This window comes from Stegodyphus dumicola, chromosome 9, assembly GCF_044657685.1.
Source record: "Stegodyphus dumicola isolate Sdum_Otavi_A_Nest chromosome 9, ASM4465768v1".
Lineage (NCBI taxonomy): Eukaryota > Metazoa > Arthropoda > Arachnida > Araneae > Eresidae > Stegodyphus > Stegodyphus dumicola.
In genome coordinates, this window is record NC_140776.1 from 25,249,877 (window position 1) to 25,271,344 (window position 21,468).

General features: G+C 33.2%; 1 protein-coding gene across 2 annotated transcripts in view; it reads right to left on the reverse strand.

Annotated features, from left to right (window-relative positions):
• The window catches only part of mbt (serine/threonine-protein kinase PAK mbt), a 104,679-nt gene that overhangs the window by 19,692 nt on the left and 63,519 nt on the right, over nucleotides 1-21,468 (reverse strand). For both annotated transcript variants that reach the window (XM_035360531.2, XM_035360530.2), the window contains exons 3-8: nucleotides 12,830-13,264; nucleotides 10,571-10,852; nucleotides 8,770-8,862; nucleotides 3,629-3,817; nucleotides 3,110-3,370; nucleotides 2,838-2,963 (exon numbers count right to left, since the gene is read on the reverse strand). In XM_035360531.2, the coding sequence (XP_035216422.1) occupies nucleotides 2,838-2,963; nucleotides 3,110-3,370; nucleotides 3,629-3,817; nucleotides 8,770-8,862; nucleotides 10,571-10,852; nucleotides 12,830-13,264 (1,386 nt within the window). The remainder of the gene's footprint in view (nucleotides 1-2,837; nucleotides 2,964-3,109; nucleotides 3,371-3,628; nucleotides 3,818-8,769; nucleotides 8,863-10,570; nucleotides 10,853-12,829; nucleotides 13,265-21,468) is intronic.

Below are 21,468 nucleotides of genomic sequence, written 5' to 3' on the forward strand. Positions count from 1 at the left end.
GGAATCTCTTTTACAGGAGCACATAGAACACTGTCTCATTGGTTTTGATTTTTTTTTCTCCAGTGGCAGGAATAACATCTGGAAAATGCCTTGAGGTTATAATCACCATCTGAAAAATTATCGCTTTCGCTATCTTGCCATCATCGCCATTATTTTACTTTTTTCAATGCAACTATCATTCTTTATACATTACTAATTCACAAGCTGACGTATACTAGACGATAGGGAAAACACGTGACCAATCCAAAAAGAACCACGAAACCAACAAAACTTGGCGAACAGCCAATAAAAGCTGAATATTTCCTTTTATTTCCTCTAAGCCGAGTAAAACCATGATAAAACAAATTGTACTGACAAATTCTGCTTTGCCCGAGTTTTCTCGGGATAATAATCAACTGCAAAACATACGAACCTCGGATAATCAGGCAAGCGGTTCAAAAAGGTTTATTTTTAACTTGAATACAATAACACGTAGGACACCTTTTTAAGATTTCTTTTTTAAATTTATTTATTGCTTTGTCTACAGGCATATCATCAAAATTTACCATTCAGTCAGTGATATCATAAAAGGAGAAAAAGAGACCAATCTACTTCATTCAAAATGAAACATTGGGGATCTACAATTTCATTACCTGCAAAAGTAACAAAAATAAGAAAGTTAGCACTGTCATGAAGATCATTTCCAATCCTTAATTTGCAGAACAGAAACAGAGGTAATGAGATCAATACTTCTTGCAGACTGGTGTTTAAATAAAAGTTTAATAAAAGTTCTTGCAGACTGGTGTTTGCTCTCTGTTATTAAGGGGTACAAAGGTTGATGATGATGATGCTTTACCTATCATGTACATTTTTACCTTAGATTTCCCCCACACAGGATTGTGGTTATTGATATCACTTATAAATAAAAAGGATATATGGTATTGATCTGTTAATCCATTCAAATTATGCTACTTAAGGTGCTCACTGTGAGACCATATACACAATGACAGCTTGAAGACAGGTTGCTAGAGAAATACTTTAAGTGGATAGTCAAGCAAGGTCAGAAGACTTAACACCAATGAAGACACAATCAATGCACAGATTATCTTTTTTGCGAAAGACATTTTTATAGTTTGAATTGCTGTTCAGGTTTCAATGGTGCTTCTTGCACTGCAAAGTAAATAGAATGATGGTCACTGATTATGTGCTGTGTGAACAAGATTTTTGTTGAAACCATGATAATCTCAAGAGATCATAAACAGCCAATAAGAGTGCTTATATCATCTGCTCAAGCCCTTTTGTTAAGCATGGAAAGGGATGGCTCAACTTCATCCCATTCACTGTACAGTCATCCAAAAGTTTAAGTTCCCCAAGATCATATTCTCCCCGGAACTAATACTAATGCTTTGGCTTCTAAGTACTTTGGTCAATTTCTTTTCTGATTGTGCTTGTGCTGGTTCTTTAGCATCTTTTGAATTTAAAAAAATTTCAGTGTCTACAGAGCAGTTAATTATGCCAAATTTGTCAAAATACATTTATCAATTTTGTATTACACATGATATGTGAAGGAAATTGTCTTGCAAGAACAGTGTTCATTTTTGCTCATAAAATTTTTCTACAATTCATCAAATCAACATCCTTATAGTTGCCTGCAAACAATTGCACAATTTAACAAAGTGATTATAAGTAGCATCTACATTTTTTATATTCTATTCTTATTCACTCAGTCTAACAAATAAAGCATAAAATTAAAGGATCACTTTTATGGTTGCTATCATCAAAAGTGATTCCTCCGTAAATGAAAATAATAATATAGCACTGATATGAAATGGTATACCTGTAGCTAGAGAATCCACAACAAAATAAGTTCCACTAACCCATTATAAGAACAGAAAGCATGTCTATTTATGAAATGCGAGACTTCATGAGTGGGGTAGGTAAAATTCCTTTGCTTAAAAATACCTACAATGAAAACTACCTGAGCTTTTGTTATTCTAAATTTAAACAATACAGGATGGCACAGAAGTTACTGTAGAATATTTTAAGTGCTTTTTGGACATTTTAAAAAATCAAAAAATTCAAGTTTTGTCAAGCTAAAACATGCTTTTTGCAATGTGTGCAAAGACAAGTGGGACTAGTGACAGGTATAAGGCTCAATGATTTTAAAAATGAGTTTTCCCCCGACATCCATAATGCCACTGAAACCCAGTTAGAGAACTTTTCCTCACACCCTCAATTCTAACTGAACTATATTTACAACTCAAATGTTGATCTATTAAGAATTAATTAAAAGATAGATGACAATACATAAACACAATACAAACAATACTTATAAGCAAAAGAATTGACCACAAATTTGATTAAATAAAAATACACAATAAAGTTACTAAATAAATAAAGATAATATATGACATTGAATACATATATATATGGAAATATATAAAACCCACATTCAATCAAATAAACACAAATATTTACAACAATTTGTAATATAATACAAGAGCATTTTTTATCAAAATAATACAAATTTTTGATTCTGATATAAAATTATACTTTACTATTAATTCTGATATCTGGAAAATGGAACTTTTAGTCCATTCCATTTAGCCTTGATTACTTTGTAACACATGTAAAAGAATTTTTTTTTAATATTATATTCTGAAATAATTTTCTATACTTTGGGAAATGCTATATTCTGAAATAATTTTCTATACTTTGGAAAATGCTATATTCTGAAATAATTTTCTATACTTTGGGAAACGCATCTAAAGTATAAAAAAATTAAGTGCACTTATGTAATCTTTTAGCTCCTCCCCTTAAAAACTAAAGAAAGAAGAAGGTTTCTGTAAGTTAATTACCTCTGGGCCATAGGGTAAACGAGATATTACTTCTGGAGCCATCCAATAAGGTGTGCCAACAAGTGATTTCCTATTGGGAAGGTCATTTGAAACTTGTGCACAAAAGCCAAAATCAGATAGTTTTACCTAAATAATACACAATTATTAATATAAAATCATGAAAAACTTAATCTCTGAGAAAACAATAAAAGAAACTGACAAATTTTAAAGATTATTAAATTGCTAGAAACATACAAGAAATAGCCACTTCAAAAGAAATTTCAATCACTTACTCTGCCATCATTAGCAAGTAGAATAGAATCACTTTTGATATCTCTGTGAATAACACCCTGAGAATGAAGAAACGCTAAAGCCTTGAGACACTGCTTACAAACAGTAGCAATCTGCTCTTCATCCATTCTAGCATGTGTCACTATATCAGTTAAAGCACCTCCTTCCAAAAACTCCATTACTACCCATAATTCATCACCCACAAGGAAGCTATCAAACATTTCAACAATATTTGGATGATGATAATCTCTCATGATTACAACCTGTAATAGCAATTTAGGCCATTTTAACCAAATTATACCGAATTTAATAAACAGATAACATAATTCCTTCATATTTGAAAAGAAATTTGTTTTTAAATATGACCGTACAGCAAAAAATCTGTAAATAGTTTATGTGAGACATTATTCATTTAAAATATTTATTTCCTAACAAGTATTTTAAAATTAGTTTATTTTCATAACAGAAAATGAGAAATATTTCAGTAGTTCTGAAAAATGTGAATAAAGTAATAGTCTAACCTCATTAAATAACAGCTCCCGTCGTTGCTGCTTATGCAGATCCATTTTCTTAACAGCAACTTGGCGACCAGTTGAAATTTCTGATGCAATACAAACAATTCCAGTTGATCCTTCACCAATTTTTATGAAATTTTCGAGATTGTCTCTAGGATCACCAGGGCTAACAACCATTTGTAAAGCAGCACGAAACTATAAATAAAAATATAAATTTACAAAAAATCTTCTTAGTTACTTAGTACATACAGATATAATACTACGACTTTCTTGGAAGAAGCAAATATCACTGGGCAATACAGTCAACTCCCGATTTATTAGGGTCAGATTAACTGGAATGAGGCTTAACCGGGAGCTGCTTAAAAAAAAAAAAAAAAAAAAAAAAAAAAAAAAAAAAAAAAAAGAAAGAGAGAGAGAGAGAGAGAGAGTGTGAAGGAGAAAGCAGCTTTGGTGCAAAAAATATTATTATTTTAGTTGACGACTTTTGTGGCTTATTTCTCCATCTGCCTTTCCCATTTCCAACACATTTTTAACAAATGTCTTATTCTCCTCCTGATTAAACATGTGAGATACAGTAATTGAAGAAGTTCTGGTAGGCAAACACTCTTTCTACTTTTGCTGAAACGGAAATTGCTATTTTTAGAACTTGCTTGGATGCTTCAAGAGAAAACTTAGATTTTTAATTTACAAGTGGCTATGAATTACTGTAATTAGTATTGCTTGCAAAATGTCAGAAAAAAAAAAAAACAGACGCATGTTGTTCTTTCCATTTATCAGATGCTAGAAACAGTAAGTAAAGTAGAGAATGGATCAAACATGAAATCAGTGTCTTTGCAGTATGAGGCTGGTGAGCAGACTGTGCATGATTTATTATAGAAAAAGGATCAACTTAGGTGGTTTGCATGTGCATATGATTCTGTTGTAAGAATGAAAGAAAGGAAAGCAATGAAAAAGGTCATCTTACAAGGACTTAGATAAGGTCATGCTGAAGTGGTTTCGTCAGCCGAGACCACAGGGAAACCCAATAAATGGACCGATTTGTGCAGAAAAAGCTAAATACTTTTTTTCCAGCAATTAGTAATCTCAGGGGACAATAATGACATGCTCTAATGCAGCAGGGAGCCACAAATTGAAACTAGTTGTGATTGGAAGGGTGAAAAAATCAGTTTTTTAAAGGCAGGGGAAGCAGCCAACTTACCAAGGCACTATTTCAATCAGAAAAAAAAAAAAAAAAGGATGGATAAATAGAATCATATTTCAGCAGTGGCGATACAAAATTTGTGCCTCGGGTGACAGTTTTTAAAATCACAGGGCCTTCCTGAAAGAACAGCGTTAATTTTATACAATTTACCACCCACTCAAGTGAATTTACGTTAAAATCAAGAGATGGACAATTTCCTGAAAAGTACTTGCTGCCTAACATGACAGCTCTAATAGATACAATGGACTGGGGTGATATTGCGTCAGTCAAGTGAAACTATAGTTCTGTTGTGTTACGTAAATTGATCGAGGAAGATCAGGATCTCAAAACTTTTCAATTCTGGATACTATCTATGAGAGTTGTCCTGCATGGCAGAAAGTGAAATTCTCAACACTAATTAAATCTTGGGAAAACAACTCTTCTGGACTTGTAAGAATATGAAAGTATTTTATGTTTTGATACAGTCACGGAGGTGTCACCAGGTTTTCTTGCTCAGATTGCTTGCAAAAGGTGTGCCTAATAGTGAACATGTGGATGAAGAAAACATTTCTAAATGTTTCCACACAGAACAGCAATCTGTTCATGCAAGGGGTGGAAGAAATATCAAGTGACAGGGAAGGGGAGCAGAGTGGAGGCAAGGAGCAGTCTGCTGATGATAAGGTCATGCATGCAGCTGCACTTTATCACATTGAATGCTTTCTGGACTACTTGGAAGAGCAAGAAGATAGTCTGCCGACTCACAAAAATGACACTACACAAGATAAGATCATCGATCTTAAAAAAAAGCCCACTCAGCAAAGAAATAAAGTTTTGACTGACCATTTTATGCATATTTTAACTGTCTTTTTTTTGCATTTACTGTATTTTAATTTATTTATTGATAAAGCTGATTTGAAATTTTATTACCACAGTTCCTGAAATTACTGTACACGTAAATTGCCTTATAGAATTTTTCTTGCTATATATTATAGTTATTTATCTTGACTTTTTTTTTAAACTGGCTTTGGATTAACTGTGAATTAACATGCACATCATCCCCTAAGTCAGGAGCTGACTGTAAACATTTGCATAATTGCCCTTTTTAACCCCTTCGAGCTGGGTAGCGAAAAAGCGCGCTTATCGCTGAGGCTGGCAGTGTCTTACGCGAGCGTCTCTCCAGGGCCGGGGGCTTTTTTGCTACTAAGCCTAAATCCATGAAATTTCCGAAGTATCAACGCATTGTTTAATAATGCTCTATAGAGTATTTAAACGGCTTATGCTTTATAAATATTTTTATATATATACTTTAATTACCTTATTTCTTGTTTAAATGTTTTACACATTTTATTTTAATTACTCACCATTTTATGAATTTTAACATTATACATCTGAAAACTAAATATATTACTTAAAATTCTCTTTTCGTATGAAAAATTTGAAAACAGGGATCTACACACAGTCCTACGTTACATTCCTTGCACTCGTAATAACTCATTTGCCGTTTTGAAGGATTTTTCCGGTAATGTGAACAAACGAAGCATCGTCGTCGCATTTTCTTATCAGTCTCTTCTGAACAAAGTTTTGGAAAACGTCTTTCAGTTAATCTTTCAGAATCAATATCAGAATATCAGAATTTCAGAATCAATATCTGAAATATTTTGCATCATTTCTGCTATTTCATGCTCTGTTAAACATTTTCAACGCTTCGACATTGCAACGGTAAAAACAAAGAATTCACGTCTAACAAGATCTAATAATTTTCTAAAAACTGAACTGCAAACCGAAATACCCAACGCTTTAGAGCAAATAAAACTTCTCTAATTACAGTAAACAACTACCATGTGCGAATAAAGTGCGATTTAAAGAGACGTCATAAATCACGCCATTCGGAAACATTTATTTCCCCGTTTGTTTATATAATCAAAAACACGTGTATGTGAGTCATGCTTCTCTCATTTCAAGTAGAAGGTCTAATTTACATGTATCTGAAACCATATGGACATACAGTGCCATCTTGTGGCAGAAATTATAGTTTGAAAAACGTTCCAAAGTACTGGCACAAATACGTGACAGTCGGTAGAGAACGGAACAATCCTCTGGCACGCCTGCGTGTCGCCCGGTAGGTAAGTGTGTTCGTTGCTGGCACGTATACGTGACAGTCGGCGCGAAGGGGTTAAGGAAGCAATTAAACACTCTTACAAATTTAGCAATACATAAAAGAACATAATACATAAAACAAAATAAAGTACAAAGGCCAAAATCCAGCAACCTTTTTTTTAGAAATTTTTTTTGGTATGCTTCATGCACACCCATTTGATATTTTTTCATAGTATAACATGTGGACAGTCCACATTCTCAATTTCATTTTGGCATTTACCTCCATACTGAAGAAACAATCATTTATTAACATAAATCTGTATGATCAATAATTTAGCTCTGTAGTCGCCTTTCTGGTCTTCATACATCTCAAACTGAAACATTCTACATCGAAACATGACTGATTTTACATCTATGAAATAATTTATACCTCGAATCACAACAAGATGAATCATTATTTATTACTTTTTGCTCCCTATCTACACACTGCTGCTTGAGAAATGACTTGCAGTGATGTCTAAACATTTTTTTAAACATCAGTAATTGAATAACACAGACCATGGTAACCTTTAATGTTGGTTTATGTTGATGATGATTACACACACATATAGATGCGTCAGTGTGCAACAGAAACAAGACAAGATTTAGCAGGACAACATGTCTTTAGTTACTAATCTTATACTGAATTGCCAACAGTGTATAGCAGAAGCTAGATAAGCTTTATGATGACAGCTGCATAAATCCAATTAACTGAATTTGTGAAGAAATATGGAAAAGTGGTAATAAATGAAGATGATATACTAGAAGATTCTTCTGCAATGAAAATGCCCCAATGATCAATCAATTAACAAACAGCGAAATCTGTATTATAGTTCAAAACCCAGAAAATATCAGTACCGAAAATGAAGAAAATGACAGAGAATATTTGAGAATGAAAAAATTTTGATTCACAATTTACAGGGAATTCTTGACAAGGAAATTATAGGACTTGAAGGATGAAACTTTGTAACTGAACAAGAAATTATATCTATCTGTAGAATTAAAAAGTATTAGCATAAAAAATGAAGCAACTTACACTGAAAAAAAAGTTTAATAAAGCCAACAATCAAATATTGAGTTTTTTTATTGTAAACTTTCTCTTAAGGTCATATAAATTCTTCATTACTTCATATTTCTAATTTTACAATTTCTACATGGCATCTAATTATACTTAAACTGATGATCTTAATATCTGGAAAAAAACCAAATCTGTAATCGCCGAAGTCCTAAAGAATCTCGATCTCAGATTTCATGCTGTAATTGACTTAAAGATAATCAACATCTACAGAAATCAAATTGAAAGTAAAAAAGTTGAAAATCATACATGACTGATTTGTTTTTTTACAGTTTTAAATTAATTTTTTTCACATTAATGTTTTTTTACCATTGTAATAACACAAATTGAGTGATGTATATAGAGTACAAGAATCACAAGTATACAGACAGATTAAATAATGCTGGCAAAGCTCCTTTTTTGGGAAGGCAATACATAACTTTTATGTTTAGAATCCTAATAGTGGCTTAGGTAATGGAATGCTCATAATTCTGCTTGGATGATATTCTCTGTTATTGAATGGATTGGTTTCAATGGAGTTTCTATAATTTTTGCAAATGATATATAAATAAGAGAATTTCCTCTAGATTAATTCTGACGAATCCACATCCTCAGGGAGACAATCTCTATATGTTTTGTTATAAGAGGCTCACATGCTTTAACATTGAATTAATATCTCAAATAACTCGATATTTTTTGAATAACTACAATATCAAAAATCCATCAGAAAGATAAAACCTATTATAAAACTACTGAATTGTACATGATGAAACTTACCTGCTCATGAGATAACCTCTGCTGTTCAATATGGTTTTGCCCTCCAACTTGTTTATTATTATTAGAAGGTCGCATTTCAGGTTTTACTAACTCCTATTTAAAAAATCAAACAATAAACTATTTATTTAAGCCAAAAAGTACTTTTATATTTCATTAAGAATCATATAACAGTAATAAATTTTAGAAGTAAGAAAATTTAAAGTTGACTCATCAAAGATTTATAGCAATTTTAGGAAGACTTGACAGTTGTCATTTAGCATCTATCCACACATTAGCATCTTTAGCACAGATAGAAGACAAATGTAAAATTGAACTTGTTGAGAAGAAGGTAAAGGTAACATTTATAGATTAAACTTAAATGAGCCTTAACTAAAATATACTCAAAAATTTTATTAGAATAAATATTTTTTATTTAATTACCAGGAGTTTAATTTTTCTGTGCAACAGATTATCTCAAGACATTTAATTAACTGTCTGCTTACACCTGAAGAATATCTTAGAAATCTAATTTTAACAAAATATCATAGTTGTAACATTAAATTCTCTTTCAATTATAATTTAAATGAGTTTTTGATATTGTTACAAAATAATGTCAAGGCGCTGTGAGATGGCTTCCTCGCAAAGCAGTTTTAGGGTTGCCACATTTGGCGACAAAATTGGCAATATGCCATGGACCTTCTGGAACGAATTCTTACCGGTTTAGCCCAGAATGTTCTCGAACACAAGCCGAGAGCTATATAAACCCTGCTGGTCCGCAGTCAGTTAGTGTTTGTGTGTCTCATCTAGCGAGTCAGTCCCTGTGGAGTGGATCGAGTTGACAGCCGGGCAGCGGGTGCCAAGTGGGTCATCGAGTGCACCGTAAGAGTCTCATAGTATATCGCAGTTACTGCATCATCGAGAGAGCATGTTGAGCTCCGGGAATGGCTGAACCGAAGAGTCGGGAGCTGTGCTCGTTTGTCGTCGAGTGCATCGCTACTTGTAGTGTGGAGAGTCTCGAGAGTACATAAAGTTCCGAGAACAACCAAGCACAGTCGGAAGCTTTGCAGTGAAGCTGTCTCCATCGTTATTGCCTGACAGTATGAAGGCTGTGTCACTGATTGTTCCAGTATGTTATAGTAGTTCATCGACGACTGTAAAACGTGTTTTGGAGCTGTCCTGACAGTAGTGGTAAATAAAGTGTGTTTCGATATTTCATCAAGTAGTGTCGTTGTTATTCACTCCAAATCCATACGAACCCTGTACAAACGTGAAGGAAGAAAATAACGTAACAACTGGTATCAGAAGAATAAAAAAACCGCAACAATATTAATTTCAATTTTCTAATGCAAATGAATTCTTCATACATTATATTTCCCTTTTCAGTTACAATTACTTTGGATAGGTAGTCTGTTTCTTTGGTAGGCACCCAAACAAATGTTTAAAAAAAAATCATAACTGAATTTACTTTTTGATAAGTAAAATAAAAGTATAATAAAATCTATATCTTCAAGTATTTAAAAAAAAATAATATCACAATGTAAATTAATAGCTCCACTAGATTTTTCTGGTGCATTATTAGTATGCATTTTTAATTGTAAGGAAAATAATTTAAACTTGGACTTTAATAATTTGTTCTTGCAACAAATACATAATGAATTTAAATAATATACAATGTAACACTATTTTCACTAAAGCTTAATTAAAAGAGTAAATTTATGCAAGATAGTTTGATATAAAAATAAAATGTTTTATATAGATATAGAAAAAAGCTTTACAAGTCATAAAAATTAAATTTTAAAATTAATAAGTAAAATGGCTTTACTTTATTTTCTTTGTGTTCTACAGGTGCTACAGGGAGTTCTTTTGGTGGCTGTGACTGAGGAATTTGAGGCCGTGAATGTTTTCCACCAGACAAAGTATTACTTTTATCGATCTGGTTATTATTTTGCAAGACATTTTGTTGATTACTTGACTGAGTATCAGGGTAACTTTTAGGAGGCACTTGAGGATTGCCATTTGGCATCTGTCCACGATGCACAGGTGGTGGGTGAGAGGGATACTGAGGTTGGTGGGAAGGTGGTACAGGTGGCATTTTGGATGGAACCTACATATAAATGAACTTTTAAATACAACTAATATTATCAAAAACAATTAAACATAATACAGCAAAGAAAAGGATATTCCTTTGGTTTAATCAATACATGAAGAACATTCTTTTATTTAACATAAAAAAACAGGAATTCAGTTTAAATTCAACTGCAAATGTTACAGATCTACACCAGTTGATAATAAATTATCATAACGAAGATTAAAAAAGAAATAAATTATCAGCTAAAATTAAGGAAAAATGCTATCCATATACTGGCATTGATATGATTATGCAAGTAAGGTTTGGTTGCTTTCAGTTAAAATTCAGCATTTATGTTTTCAGTATTTTTAGCATTTTGGTATTAAAGTCTGTTCTCACTGCACAAAATCTGATCTTTTTGTATTTCGCAATATACAGATACAGAATATAATTATTGACGTAAATGACCTCTTGCAACAATTAATATTCTGTTATCTTAAGATATATTTAGATAAATAAAATTTATTTTGTATATCTTATCTGCACCTGAGATCATAAATTACAAATAACACAGGTGAGCTGGCAAAGTGAATGGATGGAAATTTTTAGAACTGAAGACACAAAAGTTTTTTTTAACTAGAACACCATAAAAAAGTACACTTTTAATATCACTTTGTACACATCTTTTGTAACAAATGACTCTACATTAATTTATTATTGGACCAATATTATTAAATACCAAATTACATCAACAGGCCCCTCATATGAGAAATCTGTAGAGGAACTAAAAATGACATTTTTTCAGTTTATAAGAAATTATTTGAGATAATTCTTAGTCTATACCCTATACATCCAATTACAGCAACTATGAAAGGTTTGGTTTTATGTGATTATGGCAAAGCCTCGAGGGCTATCTCCCTAAGGAAAGGGATGCCTTTGAGGAGGGTTTCGTGGACTAAGGGAAACTGGCTCGTTTACATGTTACACACGGAAAAAACCACAAAAACACCCATGCAGCTAGCCTGTTTGTGTGGGATTCAAACCTTGAACTGAACTATCAGTGTTCAGCGACTTTATCGCTCGGCTGCTGGTGGGCTAACTACCAAAGGTAATATTACAAACTTTGGTATGAGAAATCATCTTCTGATACCCTTATAATAAAATTTTTATTTCAGTATAAATGTCTAGATAATTCAAATTATAACTTTTAGTATTTCTTACATAAACATGTTTTTATACTTGTTGAATCAAATCTGAATCATTCAGCATCATTATCATCTTAACAGGATTTATTTCGTTCCTCTGAATCCATTTTTATTCAATCAGATATATTTATATATACTTTTGGTGCGGCTGATTGCAACCAAAATATGAGGTACACATCTACATGTTATAGCAGTCCTATATACAAAATTTGAACGTTCTGAAGCTACTCGTTTTAGAGTTATGCGAGGTACGTACACACAGACACTACGAAAAATTCTCTTCAGAATTCATTTTTAATCAGTTTTATAATTTTTTTTTTGGGGGGGGAAGGAGTTCTTTATTCTGTCCTTACAAACAGATGTCACACAAAAACATCCTTAAATTGCATTCAATAGCCGTCAAAATGTATATTTTCATTGAAATATGATACCTGAAATCTTTTGTGATTACAATACTTCTGTTTTACTTTGTACAAGGAAGTAAAAAGCCAAAGTAAATGCTTTTTTGCCAAAATTTCACTAGCAGTGAGGGGGGGGGGGAAATTCAAAAAATTTACAGCATTAAAAAATTAAATAATATATATTGCAAAGCAACTGAGCAAACATCTTATGATTTTGATAAAAACATATTCAGAAACTTGAAATTTAGGAATTACAAGTCAGTCAGAGTTCTTACATGCAAACACACATACGAAACATGATGTTAAGAAAATTTGTAACACACCTTTTAAAAGAATACCCAGAAGATCATGAATTTTTGTATTAACAATTAACAAGCAATGTGACTGGAAATCTTATACTATTTTACCTCTGTGTGATATCCTTGCTCATGATCCCATTCACTGTCTTTTTCAGGAGGACGTGTATGATCTCCATGTGCCTCATACGGAACAGGACCACTACCTTTTGGCACTCTTTCTTGTCCAAATGGAGATGCATCTCGTCTGCTTTCATTTCGATGACCTAGAGGATGCATGTGACCACTGTTTGGTAAATGTATATGACCTAAATGCTGATGCCCATGATGATGAGGATAATGACCCTGGTAAACAGGAGGGCCTCCAGGAGGAGGATGTGGACCAACATGGTGAACTTCATCTTCTGGAACAGGAGGAGGAAGGCGGCTTAGGTAGTCTCTGCGTATTTGGGGTGGACTTTCTTTTCTTAAAGAGTTTGACCTAGTTACGGAAACTGGACCATTTCGATGTGTACTTCCAGACACATAGCTTCCACGCACAATAGTCTGTGGGGGAAAAAAAAAAAAAAAAAAAAAAAAAAAAAAAAAAAAAAAAACACGTTAAGTTTTAAATTCCCTAACTAGTAATTTAAAACATCTACATGAGAAAAATGGAAAGCAAAACTTAATGATTAAATGGACCAACGAAAATAAAAGCTTACAAATTTATAAAGCAGTTTAAGCTAATTGCTTACATTTGTAAAAAATGCCATATGTTAACTAATATTTGACAAATACATAAATCAAAGTATACTTCATAATAAATGTAGAAACATTAATGCTTAGTATAAGCTTTATATATGATACAAATGGGAGTTAATTAGGCAACAATGACTAAATCTTGAGTAACTCTCTTTAACCATAGAAAACAGCAACCAATTTCTACTTGCTGTTATTCAGTTCAAGCTAAAACATACATAAAATATTGGAAATACTGAGTCTCACTCAGAGTTGTAGCAATTTTTCCTGAGTTTGATAAGATTCTTTTAAATAGTAGGCGAGTTTACTTGGGCAAAAGAGAAGCAAAAATGCGTAATGAAGATGGAACTGAAATTTCTATTTGGTATTAAAAATAAAAATCTTCAATAAGTAAAATACCTTTAAAAGAAATAAAACCTGAATTGGTTAAAATAATTGACTTTATATATTTCTTTCACAAAGTCCCCATATCAATGTTAGTTATCTAAATGAAGTGGAAAATATGAATTATTTCAGCACTTTCAAAATATTCGAACCTCCCAAATGGATCGGGAACCTACCAACAACATTATAAGTCAGAAAAAATGCTTATTTGACTATCTTTACTATTCACAGCTACTCTCTTAAGCTTGTGGGGTTCCAACCTTTTATCTAACAGCTAAATGTGCAGGAACCTCGTGGACACTTACGTGAATAATTGCTTTATGTCAGAAACAGACACGTAAAACTCAAGAAGGGTTAGTTACTCTTTATTTCCCAAAATAAGAATTTAAGAGATGGCTCCTTCAGAGCGTACAGCAAAGCCTCCACTTGTGCTTGAACTTAAAGAAACAAGAAGTGAAACTTAACTAATGCTTAACTTAAAAAGATATAGCCGAAGTTATCAAGATTTGCAAGTAGTTGGCCTCTATACAGCAACTAAGCTGGCAAAGTTATCTAGGGCCGGAAATATAGCCGAGCGTAGTAATAGCTTAGGCAGAATGTAACCAAACCTTGGCAAATCTGAATGTGTGCTAGTCACAATCTTTGGCTCTTTAACGAAGAAAAAGGAACTTTGACTTAAATACCACGTTTAGTCATTTGCATTAACCACGATTCTAAAAACACACTCTGTTAGGAAATTGTAAGCTGAAATTAGGAGGGACAGGAAAGTAAAGATAACTGTTAAAAACTTGGATAAACTTTACAAGCAAGCTCATGAATAATAATAAGAAGCATTTTATTAGGAAAAAGAAATTTTATGAGAATAATTAAAATCCATATCACCAATAAAAAAGAATACACTAATCGGTAAAATGATGATTAAATATAAAATGAATCCATATATACCCAACACATATATGGTACACTCAGTCATGGGTTGGCTACTGTTACGTATAATGCTTGAAAATTCACACACACAAAAAAGTGGAAATTGTACGAAATGCTGAAACTAGGACACAGATAATCAGGAAATGCAATTATTTCTCTTATTCAAGAAAGAATGAAACTGATAGATACTAATAGTAAGATGCTTTAAATGAACACATATAACAGATCAAAAAAAGATATCAAATCCATATTGATGGATTATAATACCCTCGGCAAATCTGAAGGCCACACTCTATATACTTTTTAACTACTGTGATATAAATACTATCTGTCTGTCTACGGTAAGAACAGCTCCCGCCACGGTGACTGGCGGGTGGTGGTTGCTATAGCAACAGGGCTAGTATATTTCAAATAGGGACGAATCAAGGGTTGCTTTATTGTTAAAGTTTGGCGACGTTGGCTTAGGGGAAAAGAGTTTATCATTAGTCTTCTCGGTTTCATTCCAGCTGCACGCATCTTTTCTTAAGCCTTATATTATTACTATTAGCGATTTTTATTCGTGTTGTTATATCTTTTGTACTGGTATTTGTTCAAATTTGCTTCTATTTAGCTTAATTTTTGTAGTGCTTTGTAAATCGTCAATTTTTTAAAATGCCCTTATAGTTTAAGAAAGATCAAGCTTTAAAGTCTCAGGCACGTCAAATCGTGTATAATGTCACAGAATTTTGCGCTTCTGAAGCTTTGGCGAAATCTTTAGTAGTTCCTCTTCCTTAAGTTTTGAAGAGAACATCGCAAGCTACTGGAGTATCGGAGTATACAATTAAAAAAATTAAGCGCGAAGTATCAACAATGGGTGAAAATAAACTTCTGAATACACCTGGAAAGAAACGTAAAAGCCCTGTTAATCATAAGTGCGAAATTGACAATTTTGACAAATGCGTTATACGGCAGACAATACAAGACTTTTACATCAAAGAAAAGAAAGTGCCATCTGTGCGGAAATTACTGCCTGTCTTGTGGCAAAAAATATGACTTCCCATGGCAAAAAGACTCTTTGTGCAAAGTTTTGGTTTCAATAAATTTTTGCTGGAAGAAATGAGTTTTGGCAGCATGATACGGTTTTGGGCCACAGCCAGTTTCCCTTAGCAAGCCCTCCACAAAGGCCTCTCTCTTCTTAGGCACTTAACCCTGGAGGCTTTCCGTAATCATATAAACCAACTCAAACCACTGGTAATTAAGGAAAAAGGAGTTTTGATTTTAATTCACCTTCGCTTCCTTCCGCCATTTAATTGACCAGCTTTTGGTTTAGTTTGAAGATATGGGAAAAGAAGATATGTTCGCAAAAAGTATTTATTGAGAGCATGGGTATGTAAATAAAAACTTTTATCTTCAAGATGATTCCATATACATTTAATGATGAAATTGTTAGACATTATTAAAGCACAAGCAATAAAGTAACAGAAAATTTTGAAATAAAAACATAGCAGAACGTCATTTAAAGACTGAAGAAATTGCTTTGAATGTTCACAGTAGATTAGCTAGTGGGAATAACTATAAAAATTTAATTTATTTTACATTTATGAAGTGCGTCTATACTGTATTAGAGAATGGGGCAATCAAGTAGATTTCTAAGCAGTCATCTATGATTTTGCAAGCAAACAAATAAACAAAAAAGAAGCAACATAATAGCATGATTTTTTTTAAATGTAAACATTAAAATTTTTCTTCAAAAATAAGCACAGATTTTTAAATTTATTTCCCTACAATTTATTTTGATATATTTTTACTCATTGTACATCTAGAGGGATGGCAAATTCAGCAACTTGTACCTCACACGGCAAAATCAAAGACTGTTTCTTGACTGCAAAAGCTTTATCTATGCCATCGAATTTTTATTTTCGGAAATTGGATGTTGGGGGTCGATGTAAAGGGTCAACGAGCATTTTACTTGAAACTAAAACAAAATGTGAATATCGCCAAATCATCTTTAAATGCGCCAAGGTAGCAAACTCAGAAGCAAGTCTTCAAGACACCCCTACAAAAAATGGGTTAGGGCTCGTTTCTTTGGCAACACACAGCTGCAGACAAACTGGCGAGTGCTGTTCTTACCATAGACAGACAGTATTTTATTTATTACATATTAATTTTGGTCATCTCATTATGGCTCACTCTTATATCCCCACATGGTTCTCCTATTTTTGTAGTTCTGACAATAAATCAGAATGAGCTTTTAAATGATAAATAGCAGAAATATTGCCAATTTTAAAAATATCAAAATCTTATGTGCAAGTATATAAAATACATGCTTAATTAATAGAACAAAGTTTATATGAAACAATTTATTCTCTATTTTTCAGTTTTGAATATGCTTTTAGACACACTCAGAAATAATTAGATTGATGTCAATGGAAAATGAAAGAAATTTGCCACAGTAAATCTATTATAAAACAATGAATTATCTAATTACAAATTAATGCTAAATTCTTTTATGGGTGCCTCGCACATTTATAACATTTTGGAAGAACAACTGTTTAGTTCAATTTTTCTGCATTGTCACACGATATAAAACAACCAGTTATCATGTAAAGGGGAAACTCATCTTCAATCATGATGATGACGGTTTGGTTTGTTTTTGTTACTAAAGCAAAGCCTAAGGGAAAGAATGCTTTCGTGGAGGACTTTCTAAGGAAAACTGGCTTGTATATACGTTACACATGTATATACGTTATGTATATACATGACTTGTATATACGTTATACATGTATATACGTGTAACGTATATACATGACTTGTACATACGTTACACGGAAAACCACGAAAATGCCCATGCAGCCAGCCCGTTCACAGGTTTCGAATCTCAGACTGAATTACCAGTTTTTAGTGACTTTACCATTCGGCTTCTGGTGGGCCTCCAAGAAGATGATGAGGGATTCGATGTTGATAGCTAATTGGTAATTACAATTTTTTTTTTTTTTTTGGCTAAAGGAAGGAAAAAAATCACACATCTTTCTTTCAATGGTGAATGAGGTAAAAAAAATTATTTGAAAAAGTTGGTAATTTAAAACAAATGGATGTGTGATAAAGCCTTACAGTTTCAGTCTAAAAAAATAAAGAATTGCCAGAAATTTTGTTTCAGTTAACAAATATTTTTCTTTCTTTCTTTTTTTTTTTCCTTTTTTTTCCTTTTTTTTTTTTTTTTTTTTTTGTGTGTGTGTGTGTGTGTTACTGTTTAATTGTGTTATCACACAAATTAACTGAGAATACAAATGTTAACACATTATATGATATCCATATAATGGCAGTTATACATGCAAAATTTAGAAAAATAAAGCTATCTTCATTATATACAAGGTGTTTTATAGATGGGATAAACTTAGAGAGATGGTGGAGCATACTAAAACATGCATTTTTTTATAGGAATGTAGGGTCTAAATTCACGGTTTAAGGCAGGAACGGAAAAAACGACACGAGAGAAAAATATGTTTATGTACAAAACCAACGCAAAGTGCTTCTTTGTAGCAATACCGTATTCATAATAAATGTTCAAAATTGTAACCAACAGCAGTAATACATGCTTGGTAACATTGCAGAAGGGATTGACGAACATTTAGAAAAACGACAGGCATTTCACACATGCTTGCAGCCACAATGGATAGTCGTGCAACGAGGTCTTCCAGTGAGTCAACGGGAGTCTTGTAAATGATACATGCTCTTCAAATGGCCCAATAAAAAAAAAATCCAAGCTGGATAAATCTGGAGAACGGCGTATCCATCGAATGGGTCCACCACGGCCAATTTATCGGCTCTGAAATGTCCCACCCAAGTCCTTGCAGACCCACACGTGGTTATGGGCTGGTGCACCATCATGCAGGAACCACATGCGATCTTGGATGGCAGCCAGAACATCCTGTAGCATTTCCGGTAGCACCTCTTGCAGAAAAATATGATAACATAAGCCATTTGTACGTGCAGGTAAGAGGTATGGGCCTATGAGATAGTCGTTGACAATACCCGCCCATACATTCACAGAGAAGCGGGTTCGGAATGCATGTGGACGTGTGCTGTGTGGATTACGAGTTGTCCACACATGCATGTTATGGCTATTGAAGATGCCGTCCTGTGAGAAAGTTGCCTCGTCCGTGAATAGCACATCCAATGGGAAATCCGCCTGCGCCGCACACTGCTGCAAGAACAAATGACAGAAATGAACTTGAAGAGAGTAATCTGTCTCTTTCAAGACTTAGACTCTTTGCAAATGGTATGGGTGCAAACCATTTTCATGCAATACTCTCCAAATGGTGGAATGACTCAGCTGCAGACAACGTGCAATAGCTCTTATACTTGCCTGAGGTGATTCATGCACAATGTTCAAGATGGATTCTTCAATGTGAGGTTGTCGTGCACTTCTTCTTCTACTCCTAGTGTCAGAGGTGGCTGCAAATGACCGTTTTAACACAGAGACCCATGCAACCTCTCGAACATTGTGTGCTACGGCATACGCCTGTTCAGAAACCGTTCCTGGTACAACCATAGCACTGCTCTGCCGTTGACATTAGCAGCACCATACATGAGATGCATGTCAGCTTTTTCTCTGTGCGTAAACTCAGCCATCAGAGTAGTGAATGATCCTCTGATGCATGGTTTGTCCGGCTCACTACACCGCTGCACTGCCAGCCATATACAGCTGCAGTTCCTATTACTGTTACTGTTCCCTTTTTTGAACATTTATTGTGAATACTGTACTGCTGCAAAGAAGCACTTTGCGTTGATTTTGTACATAAACACATTTTCCTCTCATGTTGTTTTTTTGTGTTCCTGCCTTAACCCGTCACTTTAGACCCTACATTCCTATAACAAAAAAAAAAAAAAAAAAAAAAAAAAAAAAAAAAAAAAAATGCATGTTTTAGTACACTCCACCATCCCTCCAAGTTTGTCCCATGATCTATGAAACACCCTGTATTTTATTTACATCATAAAAATACATATTTCATTATATATTTGTATTTATTTCTACATCCCCCAGAGGGTATAGTGGTTAAGGGCACCTGAGGTACCTATTAGGATACCAAAGGGCCTGGGTTGAATGCCAAAGAAGGCACAGATGTTTATAAATGTAATGGTGTCTTTGCGATATGGGGGCACTCTAAATATATGGCAAGCTGAAAGTCCTCTTGTGTGGTTTGATGGTAGGAGAGAGGGATGTGATAACCTCAGATCCCCCAATCCCCCCCATTGTGCTCTCCCTCAAAACTGGAGTGGAAGAAGTCCAACTTCCTTGAAACTCTGCCAACAATTCTTTCATAAATTTCACGGCCAAGAAAACAACAACAACATTTGTTTATATTTTTTATATATATTAAATATTATATTTCCAATTGTATTTTGAATTTTTCAGCAAATATAATATAATATATATACAGTACAAAGTCCGTCGTCGGGACTTCAGCGATTCCGGATTATATATCTTCAATTTAAATCTGGTAAGATGGCATGCAGAAATTATACAATTAAAAATATGAAACCCGTGATTTATGAAATAAAGAGCAATTATGATTTAAAGGATATCAAAATTTTTCTGTTTTTCGTTGCAAGTGGGGTGTCGGAATCCACAAAAAGTTCCTTTTTTTTTGCTTATGTCATATACAGTCGACTTTCCAATGTCATACTCCTCACATAATTTTGAGACGGATATATCTTTAATCCATTTTTTTGCAACAATTCCACTTTTTGTTTGATGGACATCAAAACACGCTTTCGCTTTGTAGATCCTTTGGCAGCTTCAGAATTGGAAACTTTTTTTGACATAATCGAAAGTTCAAGTTTAATTTTTATAAAATTGCTCTAACAGTCTGCAAAAAATAATAAGCCGGATCCAATTAGAAGATTAAGGAACAGCGCAATCTGCAACATTAACTGAAATGCCTTAGAATAAGTAAAGATAATTTTAGCCTAGTTTATACCATCCGTTATACATTAAACGTGCATGCATAAAGCATACAAAAAAAAAAAAAAAAAAAAAAAAAGTTTGTGGCTTTGAGGTCCGGATTATAGATCATTCCGGATAATGGACGTCCGGATTACGGACTTTGTACTGTATTATATATATTTGCAGAAAAATTCAAAATACAACAAAAATCTATTTAAAATGCTATCTTTTATGAACAGTTAATGTTACTGATGATTAATGTAAATATAAAAAAGAAATGCTTTCGGATATTCTTAAGTATTAAAATTTCTCTTTCTGAAAGGTTTAAAATTGTGAAGAATCTGGAAATTCTACCTAAAACAAATTTCCAGTATATGAATATGAAAATTATATTAATGACATTAATCAAAAGAAAAATTATGATAGAATAACTAGTTACATAAAAAAAAATTCACTTACAAATATATTTATTCTTTTATTTGCATGTTAACAATCAGTAATCCTGAGAAATTTTAAATATAAATCCTGACAACAGTTTCATATATAATAAGCTGTGGATACTAATGTTGACTAGTATTGGGTTGAAAGGACTTACAGACACAAATGCCAATTAGCTGACAATCATTTCATAATAAATACTAACATTTATGCGCATGCTATTATTGCCATGACTGCATTAATTACGAGTTAAGAATACGATTTATTCATGAGAGAATTACATTATGCAACATGTCATTGCAAACATGAAGAATAAACATTGATCCAGTAATTTTCC